We start from the raw sequence: 20,882 nt of genomic DNA, 5'->3' as shown, positions 1-20,882 counted from the left end.
ACTTATCACAGAGATCAGCTGGTAATCAAATTTTTCACTATTAAGAAATGTTAACATCTAAAACAAAGACTAGAAATCAGCCCAAATTTCATCATCTGTTTTGGAAATCAAAATGAAGCCTAAAGGAAGAGGATAAGACGAGAAGCTAACCTGAAGACCAAACCTATTCACATTACAGTTGAAGACTTCCAGCCTTACTTCTTAAACTGGCAGGGGTGTTGGGACATATGCACATTATCTTAGGGTGGAAAAAATGCAAGAATATAGGGACAGATGCATTTTACCTACAGGGGATTGATGTATTTATATTATTATTTGAAGTAAATGCAAAGTCCTAAAACTCCCTGTACTTAAATCTTTAATCACATTTAAAAATGTTTAAAGAACAAATATTCATGACACAACTGGAACTTTTGCCAACAAAACTTAAGCTAAAGTGAAAAAGGAGATTTATGAAAACCATCTGAAAGAATCCGAGTGGTCTAAACATGTTCTGCAAAGCTTTGTTTTGGATACTAAGGCGTGCTGAGTAATCATTAAACAATAGGAGAAGCAGTTTATAAAACGGAAAAATCATTGGAGCATTGATTTTGAAAGTGTTTTTCATGCCAGTGAGTTTTTCAAGTAGGTAAGTTTTTTTTTTTCTTTCTGTTTAGTGCAAGTGTAATTTTTGTTTCGGTTTATAATCAGTATTGTCTCCAGCACTTTTTATGTGAGTGCACTCAGAAATGTTTAGTAAAACACTAACAAAAAATGTACACAATGATTTAAGTAGTAAATCCACACAACTTCACACAGCAGATGTATGTATGTAATGGAAAGATTTTTAGAACAGGCATACTTCAAATATTAGAAAAAGCTAAAAAAAATTGCTAATAGGTTTGACAATAAAAAATAAATTCCCAGTAATACGGTAGTATAACAGCTGTTACAAATCTGCTTCTATCAATTTTTAGAGTATATGAAAATTGAGTCTACAGTATTACTTGATGACTTTGTATTACATTGTATGTTACATGTTGATTAGCACATGCAAGAAAAGAATTTCATTGTACTCAGTAAACTGGATAATATCCATCCATCCATTTTCCAACCCGCTGAATCCGAACACAGGGTCACGGAGGTTCTGCTGGAGCCAATCCCAGCCAACACAGGGCACAAGGCAGGAACCAATCCCGGGCAGGGTGCCAACCCACCACAGGGCACATCCACACACCCACACATCAAGCACACACACTGGGGCCAATTTAGAATCACCAGTCCACCTAACCTGCATGTCTTTGGACTGTGGGAGGAAACCCACTCAGACACGGGGAGAACATGCAAACTCCACACAGGGAGGACCCGGGACACGAACCCGGGTCTCCTAACTGCGAGGCAGCAGCGCTACCACTGCACCACCATGCCGCCTGCAGAAAGGAACAGCAACATTTATTTCTATTTTACATTTCCATTCAAAGAATGTAGCGCAAAGTGCTTTAAAACAAATTAGAGATACACAAAAATTAGAATTAATACATTATATAGCAAAAACAGTAGATAATAAATCAATACACATTTACACAATGCAGATGTACAAGTAATAGAAAAAGCAGATTCCTTATAAACATATCTAATGAGAAGTCCAGTGCTATGGTGAGATTACCGAAAGGGTGGGAAAATGTTTTTAAAAATCCAAGGATGAAATGCTGGAGAGAAAAAAAAGAAATCTGTAGCCTTTCAAGGCCACAAAAACTTCCCAGTCTCCACTGGGAACCTGACCTAACATAAATGTACTTAAATAGTTCCTTATTTTTTTTTTTTTTAAGCTTAGCCCTAAACAAATCTGATGCAGTGGGTGTCGTCGACAGTTAGAGTGTCCGCTTTTATTCCAACATCACAGACAGCTGCACTTTCCTTTTTATCATATGGCGGTAGCATTTTGTGGAAAAGAAAGCAGAGAAAAGTATAAAATAACTGTAAACTAATTGTATTCCGAACAATAACAATGCTGTATTAATCAACTTTAACATAAACTTTGCATTCTTACATACTTTTGTATTTTATAATGTGTCTTTGGTGCATCAAAGGTGATCAATTCATATGCTATTCTAAACAACAGATAAAAGAATAAAATAAAAATCACTGGATGCATGCATACATCATTATACAGATAATGTGCAGCATTTTCAGGTCATGTACCATGAGCTTACATACCGTATAGTAGCCTGGTGAAAGAAAAGGCATCAGCACTTTTTTTTATTCCCCAGAGGTTATGGAAAGTGAACCTGAAAACTAAGCAAGATGATCTGCAGGCTTTTAATAGTTTGCCAGTTATTTTAATTAATTTTCAAGTTTAAAGGTAGTGTACCGTCTAACGTCCTACAAATATGGGACAAAGACTATGGGAAGAAATGAAAAACCTCCCAAGGTTGCTTGTCTGATTTAGGAAGTGAAATGTGTTATAATATGAAACACAAATGTTCTAGATGCACTGTTCTAATTGCAAGTCAAAGCACAAAAATTAAGACTGACATATTTAACTCATTTGTGGCACCCAGCATGTAAACCTGCTCTCAATAATTTTGCCAGCATAGCAAAAGAAAAGGCCAGCCAGTTCTAATTTGGGACACTGTGGGACTGTGTAGCCAAATGAGACTTTTCTATATCTGGGATTTGTTGACAACATTGCAAAGCTGGCTGGTGTCTCCAGTGTTCTGCAGTGGCTCACAAAACACCTCCAAGCAAAAGCAATACCTCAATGCTGAAAAATGTCTGCATGGCCGAATAAGTTATCTCTTAAAATGTCCGAGAAGTTGCATGAGTGCTGTGTGATGCTGATGTTGTAAGGGGAAATAAGGAGCCACATTTGGAAAGGACGTACAGCCTTAACCAAGCTTAACAGAATATATTAGACCTCAGGCTAAAGCTATATACATCCTTCTCCCTTTGACATGACAGCTTGTTTGGTCAAAGAAAACTGACATGAAATTAAATTGATGCCTTCAAGAATTGTAAGTAGTAGCTACAGAGTATCACATCAGAAACATAGTGGAGACATGCCACTATGGAAATGGCCCATTTTCATATCTTGCATTACACATATGAAAAACATGCTAGGTTAGACCTGTGTTTTAATTTCTCTTACACAATACTGGATCAACAATAGTGTTTTGTGGGTGCACAAGTAATCATGTCCTATTCAGGATGGATTCCTGCTGTGCCCTACGCTGCTGGGATAGGCATCTGCTCCTGTTGAACCTGCACTGAGTAGAGCAGATTAGAAAATGGATAGATGGGAGATATATAATGGACCAGATTAGTGACACATAGAAAAACAGCTCAGAGAAGCTGAAGATCCTTTTTAGAGGAGAAAACCCCCCGGTATTTAAAACTTTTCTTTTTTTTTTAACTTTGTTTCAAATAATACCAGCAAAACAACTTAGGTTAGAGTCGCCCACAGCTCCGCTTTAACAAAAAGGTTGTCACCTCCACCTCTGTGCCCCTTTCTATTACTCTAGTGCATTAGCAGGGTGCATTCTCTGTCTCTTCTAGGTCACAAAATGCCTGGTCTGCCATGATAGTGGTCATGCACACAGGCTGGTTGGTTTAGTTTTCCAAGTTTGCCAATTATAATCTATCTCCTGGCCAGAGTATGAAAATAAAGTATAATGAGGTTACTGGGTTAATCTTCACCCCTTTATTTGTTAATGCCAAGTAAGACCCCATTAAAGTGCACTCACTGTCACTGTTTGACAGTATACACACATTTATACATTTAAATCCTAAAATGATATAGTTGCTTAAATAATATAAAATTGGAGAGGTCTAGTCAAAAAAATTAGAGACCCCATATAAATTGGGAATAGCTAAGGAAAAAGAAGTCTGCATGAGAGCTAAATGAACAATGACTTCAGACACCGTAGAGTATTTTGCACTTTTCCTATGTGACCAAGCAAGATATGAGAACATGATTCACATTGCTAAAGATTACCTGCATGTTTCTGCCACATCATGCAGAAGAAAAGGTTGTCCTCATCTGACTGTAAAGTTACCGGTATATGGATCACTGCGCCCAGTTTTTTTATTAGTATGTAAACATTCAGGGCATTACTTCCCCATGGAAAATGTCACACCCGCAATTAGCACAACAAAAAAAATCACTGTCTGTTGTCTGCCCTCCCAAGAAGATATTGGCCGCTCCTGCTATCTCACCAGAGCCACAAACATCATTTAAAATCCTTCACATCCTGGTCACCACCTGTTTGAACTGTTTCCCTCTAGTCAGCGTTCTAGATCTTTGAAAATACGTTAGTTAGTTAGTTTTGTATTTCCTACACTGACCCCAACACACTGAAACTGGGAAATAACATCTTGCTTAGTTAGGCAGTACAACAACAACAAAAACAACATTTATTTATATAGCACATTTTCATACAAACAGTAGCTCAAAGTACATTACGATGATCCTGAGAAAAAAGTTAAAAGTAAACTGAGCAGAGTTTTTTTTTTTTATTATTATTAATATCAAATAATGTCTAATACATACTGTACATTTTTAAACTGCTTTGCTAAATTCGCAGTCATGAGGGGCACTTGTCCTGGCAGCACTGGGTAGAACGTGGGCAACAGCCTTAATCAGAGAGCCATTCCATTCCAGGGCACACCCACACTCAAATTGAATATTTTTTAAGTGTTTTTTTACGATATTTGTGTACACTAAACTATATGAGACATTTCTTCTGGATCATTGCTCTTACAACCCATTGACATACACAGTGGCACCTGAGCAGCCGATTCAGCTTTTTAATGTGACAAGTTTGTTTTCTTCTAATATCATCACTACTGACATTGTCTCCTGCAATACATGTACAGTTTTAAATCTGATTAAGTGCAAATCCTTGATTCCTGCCTACAGGGTGGTTAGTGGGTCAGCCCTTGGTGATGTTCAATGCTCCTTCTCAACTACTCAGGTCTGCTAGTGGACAGCATCTGGTGATGCCATCCCTGCGTGGTATCAGATCTCAATCAAGACTCTTTTCATATGTAGCTATTACTTGAACTGTTGACTCCCTTATTGTATTTAAGAAGCGATTGATAACTCTACTGTTCTATCTGTCAGATGTCATATTATTAGTTGTTCATGTTTTTGTTATGTTAGCTTTATAGCCCCTTGCTTGGTGTGGCGATCAACTTTTGTAACGTGTCTTGTTGCACTTGTCCAAAACAGACCCTAAACTGATGTTACTCAATTATATTGACCTGCTTTGTTAGTCAGTCATTTTCTAATTCGCTAATTCTTGAACAGGGTTGCAGGGAGTACTGTAGTCCATTCCTGCCAGCACAGGATGCCAGTCCATTGCAGGGCAAACACACACACATATAAACCACACACTTGGGCTAATTTAGTATTGCTAGTCCACCTAAGCTGCATGTCATTGGACTGTCAGAGGAAAGCAGAGAACCCGGAGGAAACCCACATAGATATGGGAAGAACATGCAAACTCCACATAGGGAGGATCTGGGATGCAAACCCTGGTCTCCTTACTGCAAGGCAGCAGCACTACCACTGCACCACCATGTAGCCCTCCTTTGTAAGTCCCATCCATCCATTATCCAACCCGATATATCCTAACTACAGGGTCACAGGGTCTGCTGAAGCCAATCCAGGCCAACACAGGGCGCAAGGCAGGAAACAAAACCCGGGCAGGGTGCCAACCCACCGCAGGGCACACACAAGGGACTATTTAGAATCACCAATGCACCGAACCTGCATGTCTTTGGACTGTGGGAGGAAACCCATGCAGACACAGGGAGAACATGCAAACTCCACGCAGGGAGGACCCAGGAAGCGAACACAGGTCTCCTAACTGCGAGGCAGCAGCGCTACCCCCTGCACCACCATGTTGCACTCCTTTGTAAGTCCCTTTGGATAAAAATGTCTGCTAAGCAAGTAAATGTAAATGTAATCCAAAAACGGCAGCTAAACTAATCGTTATGTCAGCGTGTCACCTGAAGATAAGACGGCGCTATAAAATTATCACAGACTAAGCTTGAAATTGTCCCACTTTTTTAAATTAGAAAACTATGGGACTTTAGTTTTGTCAAGTTTGTCTTGATTGTATGGAATGTTACATGCTTTAAATAAATTCAGTAAAAGTTAAAAGAAAAAGAAAACTTATAAAACTTTATCTTGTATCCTAAACCTGGGATAATATGAGTGCGAGGATTATGATAAGTGTTTCTTTATTATTATTATTATTATTATTATACTGTATATTCACATTTAACAAAATAATCAGTTTGAAAAAGAATACTCTCCTTATATTTTTCTATGCAGTTACCTATCTGAAGATGATGTATTGGACCAAAAAAACCCTTTTGTTCAGTTAATTAGTGGAGTCATTTGGCTTCTTAGAAATGGGACAATCTACGTGAATGAGAGCAAAAAAGCTGAATGTGAAGAAACACAAGAAACAGGTAAGCGAATCATAACCTTAAAAAAAATCAGCAACTTTGGCATAGGAAACCCAACCTCGCACCCAGACCCAATTCCCTTCTTGTTATGCCATTGCTCAGCTGCTAGTCGGCTGCTATGTATAATGTTTGAGGAATTATTCTGTTATAGGCGGATGCACATTTTGCCACACTTTTGGGCATCCATTTTTAGGATGCACATTAGTAGTTATGGGTGTGTCCTCACAGGTTGTAACCAGAATACTGCTACGCAGTGGATATACATATCTGAGCTGCAGATAAAAAACAATTGTGTCACTTGCTACCAACTTGTGTGCTTCATTTGTCTGTGTATCAAGTGTTTTCTTCCATTGTTTCTTACTATTCATTTTGGCCTTGATGCATGATTTTCTTTGATGTCCTGCCTTGAATAGCATATTTTAAGTTATAATTTGGTGTCATACAGAGAATTTATTTATAATAATGTTTTATGTGTTATTTAGCGTTAAGTTTTTGTAATTATGTTTTTCAAATATGCATTTTAGGAAAATTTGAAAAGTTTATTAATGTGGTGTCTGCAAGAACAGCAGTTGGGCATAACAAAGAAGGAAAGCTCATTTTATTCCACATGGATGGGCAGACAAATGAGAGAGGGTAAGAATCATTCAGTAATTTTTTGTTTTTATTGCTTGAGTTAATGAATACTCTGGATTGTTCATAACAAGTTACTAGCAAAGCAGTTATTACAGCAGACCCTCAAATTAAGAATAAAAAAAAGTTGTGGTTCAGTTTCAAAAACTGAAGAAATCTATAATATAGTGCCTTTAAAACCAGATGTGGAACTATGGAGTAAAATGAGTCTGTAAATTTACTAAAACACATCAAAAATGATAGACATGTCCAGTCAAGTCTCTTAAAATAATCTTTTTACAAGATGCTGAAGACATTGCAGGAGTGGGGTTGTTTTAAACAGGGGCACACAGTCTTGGTCTTAGAGAACCACAAAGGTGGCAGGCTTTTGCTACAGCCATATTTTTAGTTAGAAAGTGTAAAGCTTTTGATTTATGCAATATTTATTATATTTTACCCCCTGTGCCTGCATATATTTTATTTTTATCAGAGTTCAACAGAATAAACTGGGATTGGAATGCTAAAATGATTTTACTCTTCATAGTGATAATTTATTATTCTTAATAGCAAATTTTTATAGAATGTAAATAACTGGTTTATAATGTATGTGTAGCTAAACTAAACTGCAACTCATGTTGTTACTTTGGGTCTGATGTGATCACTGGACAGGTATATTTCATGATCCCAAAGGAAAAAGATTAAAACTGATGTGTTGTATGGTTCCACTTAATTAGCGTGTATTAAAAAAGACATTCTTACTTTTAATTTTCTTTTCTTTTAGGTTAAGCCTATGGGAAGTGGCAAAGTTTTTACAAGAGCAAGGTGTGGTTAATGCCATTAACCTTGATGGTGGTGGTTCTGCTACTCTGGTTATAAATGGCTCTCTCGCAAGCTATCCATCAGATCACTGGTATGTGAGACGAGGCAGTTGCTGATTTTTCATTTTTTCTTTCAGCAAAAAACAAAACAGTGTGTTCCAGCACAGTAGGTGCAGCTTCTCCATCAAATTTGTGAACAACTAATTGTTGTTTATGTGTTTCGTTTAATCATTTGAAATTCGTTCACTGTGTATATATGTGATATAACTATTTCTTTTTTTTGTAAACATTTACTTTTCTTTTTCATATTATTGAATGAGAGGTCTGTTAGTACTGCTTTTTTTGTTTGTTTTAGGTTGATTGCTGAATCCAGATTGTCTCTATATGCGTGTAAGTGTGTGTTTGTGAGAGTGCTCTGCATTTAGAAAATGAATGAATAAATTAATCAAATATTAGTTTTCCTGTGACTGTCACCAGTATCAATATGACTATTGAAATATTGCACCTATAAGGAGAATAAGAAAAGATTTGTATTGTTCCGTAACGCAATAGAGACTGTTAAGGGTAAATTTGGCTCAAACATCACAATATTTTTCTTTACACAGAGTACCACAGACACGTGGAATAAGTGACCAAGTATTGTGGTAGACACTAGGACTTTAAGAACATTCAAAACTTGACTTAATATTATTTTGGAGAAATCATGTGGATAGGATTGGCAAATTATGTTGGGCTAAGCGGCCTCTTCTTTTTTTTTTTTTCTGTAATGCTCTTCAGCATTGCAACTTTCCCCACGACATTTCACTCTTAGTTGTTACTTGTTTCATGACTGTCTGTCCTGCAGATTATCATCTTGGGTCAGACAGAAATGTTTTCCTTTTCTATACAGCAACAGAGTGGATATAGTAACAATTGGCATGTTTGTTTCTTTTACTATGTTTAATACAGTGGCTATTCATAAATATGTTTGTTAATTATGCACACTTGTCCCTTATTAAATGTAACCATTACTGAAGTAACTGTGCTTCATGACGAATGTTTCATTGTATGTGTCTGTAAAATTGATGCATTATTTATAGTGATTTTAGGAAAATATTATTTGCATTCATTATCAAATACCCAAACACATTATTATTGGGATGCAGGAGCAGTAAATAGAATGAACTAAAATTACAAGCCTAAATGTATTTGTCTGTGATCTTTTTTTTTATATTCATTTGTGTTATAAAAATACATTGCAGTTCAAATCCTATGTGGAGGTGCCCTAGAAAAATATCCACTGTCTTATGTGTACACGAGCCTCCATGTGATCCAGAAGACTGCAGTGGGCATGGTGTCTGCGTGTATGGAAAATGCCAATGTACAGAGGGTTGGAAAGGCCCTTCATGCAATAGCCTGGACTGTCAGCCTTCATTCTGTGATGGCCATGGCTACTGTTCGCCAAGTGAGTAAAAGCTGACTGAATCTTTTGGTTTCATGATATTACTTTTGTAACATGCAATATGAAGTTTGTTCATAGGAGAATTATACATACTAACTTGTTTTAATTAAGTTAGGATAAGTTATTAATGTTATTTGAGTTATTCTCTGATACAGTAAGTAAATAGTGGGAAACCCCATGTTAGTTATTTTAAGTAGTCTTTAGAGTAAAATAATTTTTCAAAATGTTGTAATTTTGCAAAGTGTACCAGATGATATTTATTTTTTTGTAAATTGGATGTATAATAGGAGACACAACAGTAACATTCAAAATTTGCATATTTTTTCATGCTGGTTTCCTCTTAATGTTTTAGATTTTTCCCTCCATCTAAAACCATGAATACGGTTGCATAGCAGCCTCATAAGAGTAAATGAAATCTTCTTTGTGGTCGACTGGTGTCCAAATAAACTCTGGCTTCCTACAACTTTGTACAAAGTGAAAACAGATTATATAAAATGGATGGATGTAAAGTAATTGCCCATTGTATTATAATGCTCAGTATCTGTGCTCTGCTCATATATTTGCAGATGCTCTAACCGAGTCAAATAAACTTTTTGATAGTCATTTCAAAACATTTTAAGAGTAATCTCCTTTTTTCAAGGTGGATGCGTCTGCAATGCTGGATGGATGGGTGCTAACTGCAGTGATGGTAATACAATCTCAATTATATTTTCAATATTCATAATCAAGCCAAAATACATTTAGAAGAACAATAATATGTGCAGATTTAATCCAATAGCTCTTATTAATTATTGATCATGTCTTGAGAGTACAGAAGTGATCAAGCAGGCTAATAGGACAAATCAAGGGAGGTTATGCTTTGTGGGAGTTGACCCGGACACAGACAGGCGGACATGTTGTTCTCAACCACCACACGTTTATTTACAATATTTATAACAATTCAATGGTCACACAGACCCAAATAATGGTCACTAAGACCCAGTTGTGCACAAACCCCAAAACACTCAGTCCTGGCCACACAATGCCTTTTCTTCGGGCTGCCTCCACAGCTCTCTCTTGCCTCGTCCTTCTTCCACCCGACTCTAGCCTCGAATGAATGGAGACGGCCCCTTTTATTCAGTACCCGGATGAGCACCAGGTGTTCCCGGCATTCCTCCCTTGGCCACGCCCCAGCGTGGCGGAAGTGCCGGCTATCCTCCCGGCAGCTCTCCGGGTAACGTCCAAAGTCTTCCCCCCCAGCACTTCCTGGTGTGGCGGAAGTGCTGGGGTAACAGGTCCCCAAGGCATTGGGGTGCCTCCTGGCGGTGACCACGGGCCCCTACAGGGTGGAGCTTCCATACCCTGTACCCGGAAGGCAACCCCCACGTGATCCAGGGTGGGCACAGACCCACATCTGGTCCCTCATGACGTCCCGGCTGGGTCATGGCCCCTGGCATCCCTGACAGCTTAAACTATACATCATATTAGTCAAGCATCATTGTTGATACTGCAGGCAGTCCAGACTCACAGACCCTGCTCATGGCTTATCTATAAAATGGTAAATGCACGGTGTATTTGTTTTTTTGTAAGATGATTCATTTCAATAGTATGTGTTTTGGAAATATACACTTTTATGATTGAAATTTAATTTTTGGTATTCTCTTTCACAGAATGCCCTTTAGGATTCTATGGCCAGTCCTGCAAAAATATCTGTGAATGTGAGCATCCTTGTCTGTGCCATCCTGAAACAGGAAAATGTAATGCATCCTACCTGGAGCAGATGAAAAGAACATTACACAGAAGTAAGTTAAATCTGTATCTGAAGATGTCTATTTTGTTATACTAATAATATTCCTTTATATTTCACATGGCATTTGGACATATATATACACAAAGATGTGAAAGGCACTATGATTGATTACATTATTACTCTTTAAGAGGAAGTTCACCTGCTTCAACAGCAATATAGAATATAAAGTCATAATGTATGACAGTAAAAACAAGTGCATACTATTGCATAAATGTAGGATCGAGAATCATACACAGAATATACTTGATGCACATTGGCGTATACTGCCAATGTGTCTATTTTAACTGGACAGGGTGAAGACAGAAAGAATAGGAAGAAATTTAATACATTCTGATGGCTTTACGCAAAAAGAGCCCTAGTAATGCCTCTTATCACACTGTTGTGGGATCAGCCAGTGGCTAAAGGTATCCTAGAACTACCCGTTGTGGAGTCTTTTCTAGCACTGTCTTTAAAGAGTCAAGGGTCATTCCTGTAATACAGCTGTCCTTTATGACTGGTTTATTCAGTCACCTAGTATTCTCTGAAATTGTGTTATACCCCCAGCAGATTACAGGATAGAATAGCATGCTAATCATTATTGCCAACTTGTCACCTATGTTAAAGGACCTTTGCATCCTCAGAAAGAAGTGTCTACTCTCACCCTCACATAGCAGGTCTGTGTTTTCCACTGGATTCAGAGACAGTTTTTTTCTACAGGTTACAAGGTTGTTATACACTCACTCATAATAACAAGTACATGTTCTCTTATTTATATTGTGTGTGGATGTGTATTGTAAAATATAGAGACACAAGAGAGCATAACGATTTGGGGATTCCACCCCGTATACTTGTCACACAAGCAAAAAAAAAAAGAGAGAGATTGATACAAAGTCTTATCCAGATTGAGTTCAAGACAGAACTGACTGAGGTTACAAGATGGCCGAGATATATATATATATATATATATATATATATATATATATATATATATATATATATATATATATATATATATATATATACACACACACACAAACAATAGACAGGAAGAGGTGGGTTTAGGAAGTGATGTAGATTGAAGGGTGGAATCCTGGGGACTCGAACAGGAAATTACATCATGGAAAGGTGGGATCATGAGGGGCGGAAAAGGAATTGATGGTATTAGGAGACAAATTCTGAGGACCGGAAGAGGAATTAGGCTGAGGTATCTTGAGTTGGTCTGCAGGACCAAGGGAGAAAGAGTTAGAGGGCAGCACCATCACCAGGTCCGGTGGGGAAATCCATTTATTTGAGCCCATAAACTGTCTCCCATGTACATGTGTGTGACAGTATATACAGATTGATACAGTAGATAGAAAGATAGATATGTAATCTGCTGCATTTGAGGTACTGTATGATAATGTTTTTTTATTTTTATGTCAATGTTGGTATTGTATTATTGCCACTAGTGTATGGGAGACATGCAGGTAAGAATTTCATTCTATTGTGTGCACATCACAGTAACCATGAACTTGTACTGTTCAGATGTGCCTCCTCTTCTGTCATTCTGGCTAATCTCACGTTGGAAGTCTACCACCAACTATTTGTCTTGGCAGTGCGTAGTTACAGGTGATAGTCTCTGCTCTACATAACAAAGTCCTCCACCATCGTTCTGTGCTCTTCCTCACCTTCACTGCCATTGTTACAAAGTGGGGTATACTAACAGTAGCAATGGGTGCTATTACATTCATTTTAAATATTGAAGGCAAGTGTGGGATGGAAATACAAAGTAATAAGGGAAAAGGCACCTTAGAAATAGGCAAGTAAATAATCTGATTATGCATTCAGGAATGTTGTGGCACTGTAGTTAGGGTTTCCACGTCACATTCCACGTCTGACCTGGTCACTGCTTGTGTTGAGTTTGAGCAGCCTTACATTGTTTTTTCCAGGTACTTCAAAGATATGAGTACTAGTTTGATTCATAAATGTAAACTGTTCCAGTGTGTATGAGTGGGAGTGTTGGAAAGTTCACATTTCATTATAATTGGTAAGGCAGTACATGAAAAATTGAGGTAAATTGATATGAATAGGTCTGGGATGTTAAAATTAAAAATGAATTTGACCCTACTGGTTATAAAGCAACTTTAGAGACTGAAGGTTGTCTATTAAGTAATTTTGTTTGTATATCCACTACTGTCAGACATTACTGACTAGCAATGTATAGACAGTTCAGAACTGGGTAAACATAATTATCTTAGTTCTACATGATAGCCATCATTTTCTCCTATATACTTAAAAGTAAAAAAAATCTTTCCATTGTAATATGGCAACTATTCTAATTTTCTACATTAAAAACATTTTGTTAATTCTGTATATGTATGCTAAATCTGAAAACATTGTTACATGTTCATATTTGAATGTTTCAGTGTGTTTAGACAAACATCACCTTTTTCGAGTGTGCAACAGGGCATTGATGTGCAAAGATAAAGGAACATTGAGTCTTGCTCCCAAGGCAACTGTTTTGTGTGCTGACCGTAGCAGATTACTCAGCCACTTTCATTATGAAATACACACCAACTCCAGGAGGTGGCAGCATCAGGCTGTGGGGTTGTTTCTCTGCAGCAGGCCCTGAAAGGCTTGTGAGGGTAAAATGAATAGATAGATAGATAGATAGATACTTTATTAATCCCAAGGGGAAATTCACATGCACCAACATACAGTGGAATCTTGCAGAAGAACCTAATGCAGTGTGCGAGAAACCTGCACCTTGGGAGAAGACCAGCAAGACAGCAACATTAGGCATAAAGCTAAAGCTACACAGACATGGCTTCAAAGAAATAATGTTAATGTCCTGGAGTGGCTGAGTCAAGTGTCCAGATCTCATATCGATTCAGAATTCATGACTGGACTTGAAAAAACACTGCTCACTCACGATCCAGTGACACCTGGCAAAAAATGTGCAGTTTTACAAAATACTGTAGAATGGGGTGAAAAACGATAGTGTCGAGATGTACAGAACTAATAGAGATAGCGAGAGAGAGACCTGTGGACGCAGACTCAAGGCTGTTATGACTGCCAAAATTACATCTAATAAATACTGACTTGAAGCAGGTGAATACTTGTGTGATCAATTATTTTGTGTTTTATACCTATAAATAATTTGCATCACTATGCAGAGATACACTTTCGCTTTGACATTAGATTTTTTGTTTCTGTTTATTAGTCTCAATAAGATCAAATCCTCTGTAATTAAATGTTCTACAATAATAAAATGTGAAAACATCTAAGGGAGTGAATACCTTTTATAGGCACTGTATATTTAGAAATTTATAATGTAGTTAGACTTACAGTAAAGACTTACTTTATTTGTTGGCATGTCTTCCATATTTAGCTGAACCGATCTGAATATTAATTTTTGAGTACAGTAGATGCTCCTCTTTTACAGGAAACTACTGATAAGTAACAAAATGTAATATTGTGTTCACAGCTGCTCAGTGTCTCGATTCACAATCATTTCATACTTGGAAGAAAACTCTTGTGTTACAGAAGCAGACGTTTAACTTTTCAGAGTAAGTCTTCAACTAAATTCAGATAATGAAAAGATTATTTTAAATTCTCACTTGAGAAGTAGACCTGTGGGAAAATATTGAAGGTTTAATGCTTGCTGAAAACAAGTTACTGAAATTGTGTAGGCACCAGACAGAATGTAAACAACTCAGTAATTGTTCAGGTTTTTGAATGCTTGTTTGATATTATGAATGGCCCTTCTGTACACATTTTGGTCATTTAAAAATGTAAGACAGTAGGCTTACAAATATTTTATTTCTAAGGTGTCTACCTAACGGTTGCACCTATGAGTGAAAATGATTTCTGATATACGGCCTAAAGAAAGGCTGCTATTTTTGGTGTACTTTTATACTTTATAAGTTTCAACTAGAATACATTATTGTAAAGAAAACAAAAAAAGGACTAAAAAAAAGGTTGAGATCTCAAGTGGGAGAAAATCGCTTTTAATGCTGGATTGTAAAATTACTAAAGAGCAGAAGGACACTGCTGACATTGGCTTTTTCATGATAAATTTTCCCGTAAATTGCGGTTCTTTTTTAAATAGTGGAGGGGTGACAATACTTTTGGCTGCATCTGGTTTCTTTTCTTCATTAGAATGTTAGAACAATCTAGACGAGAACAGGCCATTCAGCCCAACAAAGCTCACCACTCTTCCAAAATAACATCAAGTCTAGTTTGTTTTGTTTTAATTCCTAGTTTTGTCTATTTCAGTGTACAATGTGGTGTGTTTTTGAGTTCCCATAAAACATCCCATGATTTGTATTTTACAGTTACATGATCTGTCACAACATATTTACACCATCTTTTGTTTTCTTTCTGAAATGATATTTTTTCTTTAATCTCTTTATAGCCATATGTTTTTTTTCCTTATTATTTAACAAAACATTTTAGCCTTTTCATTTCCCCATCTTTCACAAATACTTCTTTAAAACTGCCCTTTTCTTCAGGTTAGGGTCTGTTTTAAAATGCTTGCCTAACAGTGTATCTAACTGTCTGCCACATGATACCCAATTTGTTTGTGCAAGGAAGTGTAGCACTCCCTAATAATCAGTCATGCCCTGTCCCTTCAGTATATTTTTAATCATTTTGTGAGCCTTATCTCTTACTTCCTCAAATTGCCTGTAGAAAGAAAATGTGTCAAAAAATACTTCTAAATTTATTTTAGAATTTACTTCTTGCACAACAGTTCATTTTTCCATTTAATGCATACTTATTACTCTGTATTCTTGTGTATATGATTTTATATCACCCAGTATAGTAAAGAAAAAAATATATTGAAGTTCTGTACAGTCCTGCTTCTGTAAAGCTCCATCCCCGCGAGCGTTAACCCTTTTCTTGAGCCAGTTAATGGCGCGTTGATGGCATCATCTCCAAAGACAACAGCAATGCTGCCTTCCCAAACTTAACTAATTCCTCTTTCGTTCAGCCATTTAAATTACTTTGTGTCTGCTCCTTGGAAAAGCTGTCAGAAGGAGGGACAGGGTGGGAAAACTTAAAACTCAGTTTAATTATATTTTTCACTGTGGTGAAGAAAACCATTGCCACGGGCTTTATGTACTACATAGTGTGGGTCTTGTTTTCAACCTGAAAACACAAAGGTAGCGCTGCATCAATCGTCAGATAGCTTAACAATTTGACCATGTAAATTTTAGTAAACTTAAAACATGAATTGAAATGAATTAAAACATGAACTGCCCTGTTATTTAGTCTCTTGAAACTGTAATCAATAATTACTGGCCAGTTTTAAATTCTGGTTATAAACAATGAACACTGGCTTTATGAAGCGGAGCACTTGATACCAGATGTGATATGTGCATATTGCATGTCCGGCGTCTTGCTTGGTTGATATATAGATGAGCAGTTTCACAACTGTGTGAAAATTACTATTATTGAATTATATAGTGCTTTAATAGGTCACATAATAGTAGTATTTATTTAAGAAAAGATTTTTTTAGGCCCAGTTTTTTTACAGATTATTATTTGATTATTTGAGACAGATACTTTTTCCATTACAGTCCTCAAAACAGATTTTCATATCATGTTTTAGAATCCCACTCTGCATGTACTAAATATATATATATATATATATATATATATGTATGTGTATATGTATATGTATGTATGTGTGTGTGTGTGTGTGTGTATTTTACACGTGTTTGTAACAATTTGCATTAATTACCCACCCTCATTAGGGGTCACAGGAGATATACAATATGAAAAATAATAAGAAGTTCATAACTGCTTTATAATAAGCTGGGAGAAAAAGGAATATGTAAGGAGGCATTAATGAAGAAGCCAAAACTTTCCATCATACTAATACTGTAAATACCACGAGAATTTATAATTATAAAGAGTGGATATAAATTTGATATATGGTAATGCTTTAAAATAATTAGTTCCATGAGAACACGGAGGCACAACTGGAATTGGTTAAACGTAGATTTATACAGATGTTAACAAAACATTTGACAAAATTCTGATGTTGTATTTCTGACAAAATGTGTGATTTGTTTCAGCTAATATTGCTAAAATAACATGCATCTAGCAGAAATGTACCAGAAGATAATTATAAAAATGACATGACCAGTATTTATTGATTTAACCATTAACCTCCTAACGATATGGCCTAAACCCAACAAGAGATAATGCTGAAGCATAACATATGGTAGTAATCAGAAGTGAGATTGTTCTAAAATGGACACCGCAGTGCAGTACGGTGTCAAGGCCATTCCACAAATCTGTTGGAACAGCTTGATAGTCACGTTACAAAAGAGATTAATGACTTCAGCCCTTCAGTGTAACAAGTTTCAGTGCTTAATTACAGATTGTATGTGTCTGGGAGTTGCAGGAGTATGAAAGTCCCAGTATTACTTTCCAGAACTAAATGAAAGTATTTGCAGGAGAACACTCCTCCAAATACGAGATAAATAAAAGGATAAGGAAGCTAAAGGCTTGCTTTAGTAGTGTTATTATTTTTAGTGGTTTTAATTCTTTTTGATCTACCATCTGAAGGACAAACCTCGGTCAAAAGGAAAAAGCATTCTGGAAACATGTGAAAAATCAAATGTTTGGTAGGTATTAACCCCATCAAACACAGACGCATCATTTATCTCTTTCTTAGAAATGTAATAATTCATTGGCCATTATACTATATCTGTCTATCGAATATGCGCTTCAACTAGGTCTCAAACTTTTAACTGCTTAGCAGGATTTAGTGACCGATAAGAGGTGATGCAGGAAAGTGCAAGATTTACAATAGTGCCTTAAGTACAGACTAAAATGAACCATGAGTCAGTTAAAAGATCATCCAGTGTGTGAGAATAATCCATCCACTTTTACATACAGTGTCGTGGGAGCCAGAGCCTCTCCTAAAAGTATTAAGACACAAGGCAAGAACTAACCCTGAATGACAGGCTAGTCTGTTGCAGTGCACACTCAAGCACATTCGCGTCCAGGTTTTAGTATACAGTGGCCAGTTAATGTTAGTACTTTAGGATGAGAGAGAAAATTAATATACTCAGAGAAACCCATGTTAGGCTGATAGGAGTGTGTAGACTCCACACAGAAAATATAGGGTCAGACTTGGAGTACAGTTACCTGGAGATGTGATGTAGTAGCATTGTCACTGTGTCACCATATAAACCACTGTTACTCTTTCTTGCTACAGAAAAAGTGCTAATGGGAAGCCCTCCATGATTATGCACCAGATGAATAGGTTAAGAAATGGAGGGCATGCTGGCCGCAGTGGTAGTGCTGCTGCCCCACAACAAGGAGACTGGGGTTCAAGCCCCAGGTGCTGCCTGGTTGAAATTTACATGTTCTTCCTGTGCCACTAGGTGCTCTGGTTTCCCCGCACAGATCCATGCAGGTTAGGTAGACTGGCGATGTTAAATTGCCCCCTAATATACATGTGTGCGTGTGAGTGAGTTTTCAACTTATGATGAGCTGGAACCTATTCAAGGATTGTCTGACCATAAAATCTTTTGCCACATGGCATCTTCAAAGAGTTTTTTTGCAAAGCACAGATGAGACTCAGTGGGGCACTTTTTCAGTAGTTGCTTCTTTCTTGCCACTCTGCCATACAGGCCAGCTTTGTCTAAAGCTTGTAAGGTTGTTGTCACATGCACAGGCAGACATATATTTGCCATGAACAATTTTTAAGTCCTTCATGCTACCATTAGCCTCTTAATCAATATCTTTCTGGCTCAGTCATCCAGTTTGGAGAGATGCTGTCTTCTAGGCAAGGTGATGGTGGTGCCATACAATTTCCACTTCTTAGTAATGCTCTGAATGGTACTTAGAGGGATAGTTCGTCTTTCGTAGCTAACTTGAGCCTTTCCACACATTTATCTGGGAGCTTTTGTGAAAGCACCTATCCATCCATGTGGAATTCCTTGGGTTGCCTTGCAGTAGCAGTGGAATTCTCAAGGAATAGATCGATTTATTCTGAAGTAATCAGAACTACTGTGGTTGATGTCAGGCGGGGTCCATTTAGCATGGCGTGTGATTGGTTATTCCTGAGCAAGCTGATAATTATTACTCTAAGGGGCAGATCACTTATCCAAACCAGGTATTTCACTTATTACATTTTAATAATTGTTCAGGATTTTTAAAATGTTTTATTTTCACTTTTAGTATGAGAGTTATAATGTTTAAGTACAGTTGGAAATAGTTATATTTATTTGCATTTCCAGGATTAAATGTGACAAAAGGTAAGGAACTTGACAGATCATGATGATTTTCTATAGGCAACAAACAAAAGTTCTCTAATGTTATCTATCATCTGGCAAGTTAGATGTAACTGCAGCCTCATTTCTAATAATTATAGTTGAAATGATTGAGCTTGTAATGGTTAATTATGTAAAGACTTTTTACCTTGATATTTAATAAAGGTTGTGTATGAGTGGCATCTTGATAAGTAAGGGGGTTACACTAAATGTATTTATTTAATAATGTTAGTTTGAAAAACAAAACTGTTCCAGTATTGTTGCAGCTCAGATTTTGGTATAAACTGTCCCAGAGACTACTTCCACCTTTACAAATTAAAAGGTGGTAAAAGAGTCAATAGGAATTCCAAAATGAAAAAGAAAAAGGACAAAATGTCTGTGCAGGCCCTTATTATGGAGGTATTAAATAGATTGTTCTCAAATTTGATCTGTGGTGGGCTGGCGCGCCCTGCCTGGGGTTTGTTTCCTGCCTTGCGCCCGGTTTTGGCTGGAATTGGCTCCAGCAGACCCCCGTAACCCTGTAGTTAGGATATAGCGGGTTGGATAATGGATGGATGGATCAAATTTGATTTAGTATCGATAGATAGATAGATAGATAGATAGATAGATACTGTAGATACTTTATTAATCCCAAGGGGAAATTCACATACTCCAGCAGCAGCATACTGATAAAGAACAATATTAAATTAAAGAGTAATAACAATGCAGGTATAACAGACAATAACTTTGTATAATGTTAACGTTTACCCCTTGGGTGAAATAGAAGAGTCGCATAGTGTGGGGTCTCGTCAGTGGAGCAGGACGGTGACAGCAGTCTGTCTGTTGCTGAAGCTGCTCCTCTGTCTGGAGATGATTCTGTTCAGTGGATGCAGTGGATTCTCCATGATTGACAGGAGTCTACTCAGCGCCCGTCGCCATGTATATTCTTTATACATTTGCTGTAAATGCCTGTCATAACACTACAAAATCTCCCAACATTTCAACCTTTACTAAACTTAACGGGGTCACCTTTTTGAACTACATAATGTAATTTCAGATTCACACAATGGTTTGTTTAAAGAACAGCTTCCTTATCTTCCTTCTTTTAATATATTTCCTCTTAATTTCCACCAGTATCCTTGAGTTTGGCATTCGCTAGTTAACTGAAATGATACAGCTTGATCAACTTTACCAATCTTCAATAAACATGGACTTTGGCATCTCTTTGTAAAGTGTTTTGTGTTCCCTTTTCTTAACTGTCGCAATTTTGGAGTAGATTTCGTCATGAAGTTAAGTAGTAGTATTTTTAAAAAGCGGCCCAATCTTTATGACATTGGATTTTAAACCAAAAGGTTCCTGTCTCAGTTCCTGCTCCTGACTCCCTGTGTGACACTCAGGAAGTCACTTTGGCTGACTGTGCTCTAATTGAAAAATATATCAATACATATTTAGTATTTATGTGTGTGTATGTACAGTATATGGCAGTATATGTAGTCACAGCTCATTTTGTCTGATGGTATTGGCTGCCCTGGCTCTAC

The 20,882-nt window shown here is 37.1% G+C and overlaps 1 protein-coding gene across 2 annotated transcripts in view; it reads left to right on the top strand.

Moving 5' to 3' along the window:
- nagpa (N-acetylglucosamine-1-phosphodiester alpha-N-acetylglucosaminidase) overlaps positions 1 to 20,882 on the top strand; it is a 30,658-nt gene that overhangs the window by 6,056 nt on the left and 3,720 nt on the right. For both annotated transcript variants that reach the window (XM_039738944.1, XM_039738943.1), the window contains 7 exons: positions 6,320 to 6,459; positions 6,981 to 7,089; positions 7,847 to 7,975; positions 9,125 to 9,327; positions 9,965 to 10,012; positions 10,974 to 11,105; positions 14,559 to 14,640. In XM_039738944.1, coding sequence (XP_039594878.1) covers positions 6,320 to 6,459; positions 6,981 to 7,089; positions 7,847 to 7,975; positions 9,125 to 9,327; positions 9,965 to 10,012; positions 10,974 to 11,105; positions 14,559 to 14,640 — 843 coding nt within the window. The remainder of the gene's footprint in view (positions 1 to 6,319; positions 6,460 to 6,980; positions 7,090 to 7,846; positions 7,976 to 9,124; positions 9,328 to 9,964; positions 10,013 to 10,973; positions 11,106 to 14,558; positions 14,641 to 20,882) is intronic.

The sequence above is a fragment of the Polypterus senegalus genome, chromosome 16, assembly GCF_016835505.1.
Source record: "Polypterus senegalus isolate Bchr_013 chromosome 16, ASM1683550v1, whole genome shotgun sequence".
NCBI classification, from domain to species: domain Eukaryota; kingdom Metazoa; phylum Chordata; class Cladistia; order Polypteriformes; family Polypteridae; genus Polypterus; species Polypterus senegalus.
This window is presented reverse-complemented; position numbering and strand designations above follow the sequence as displayed.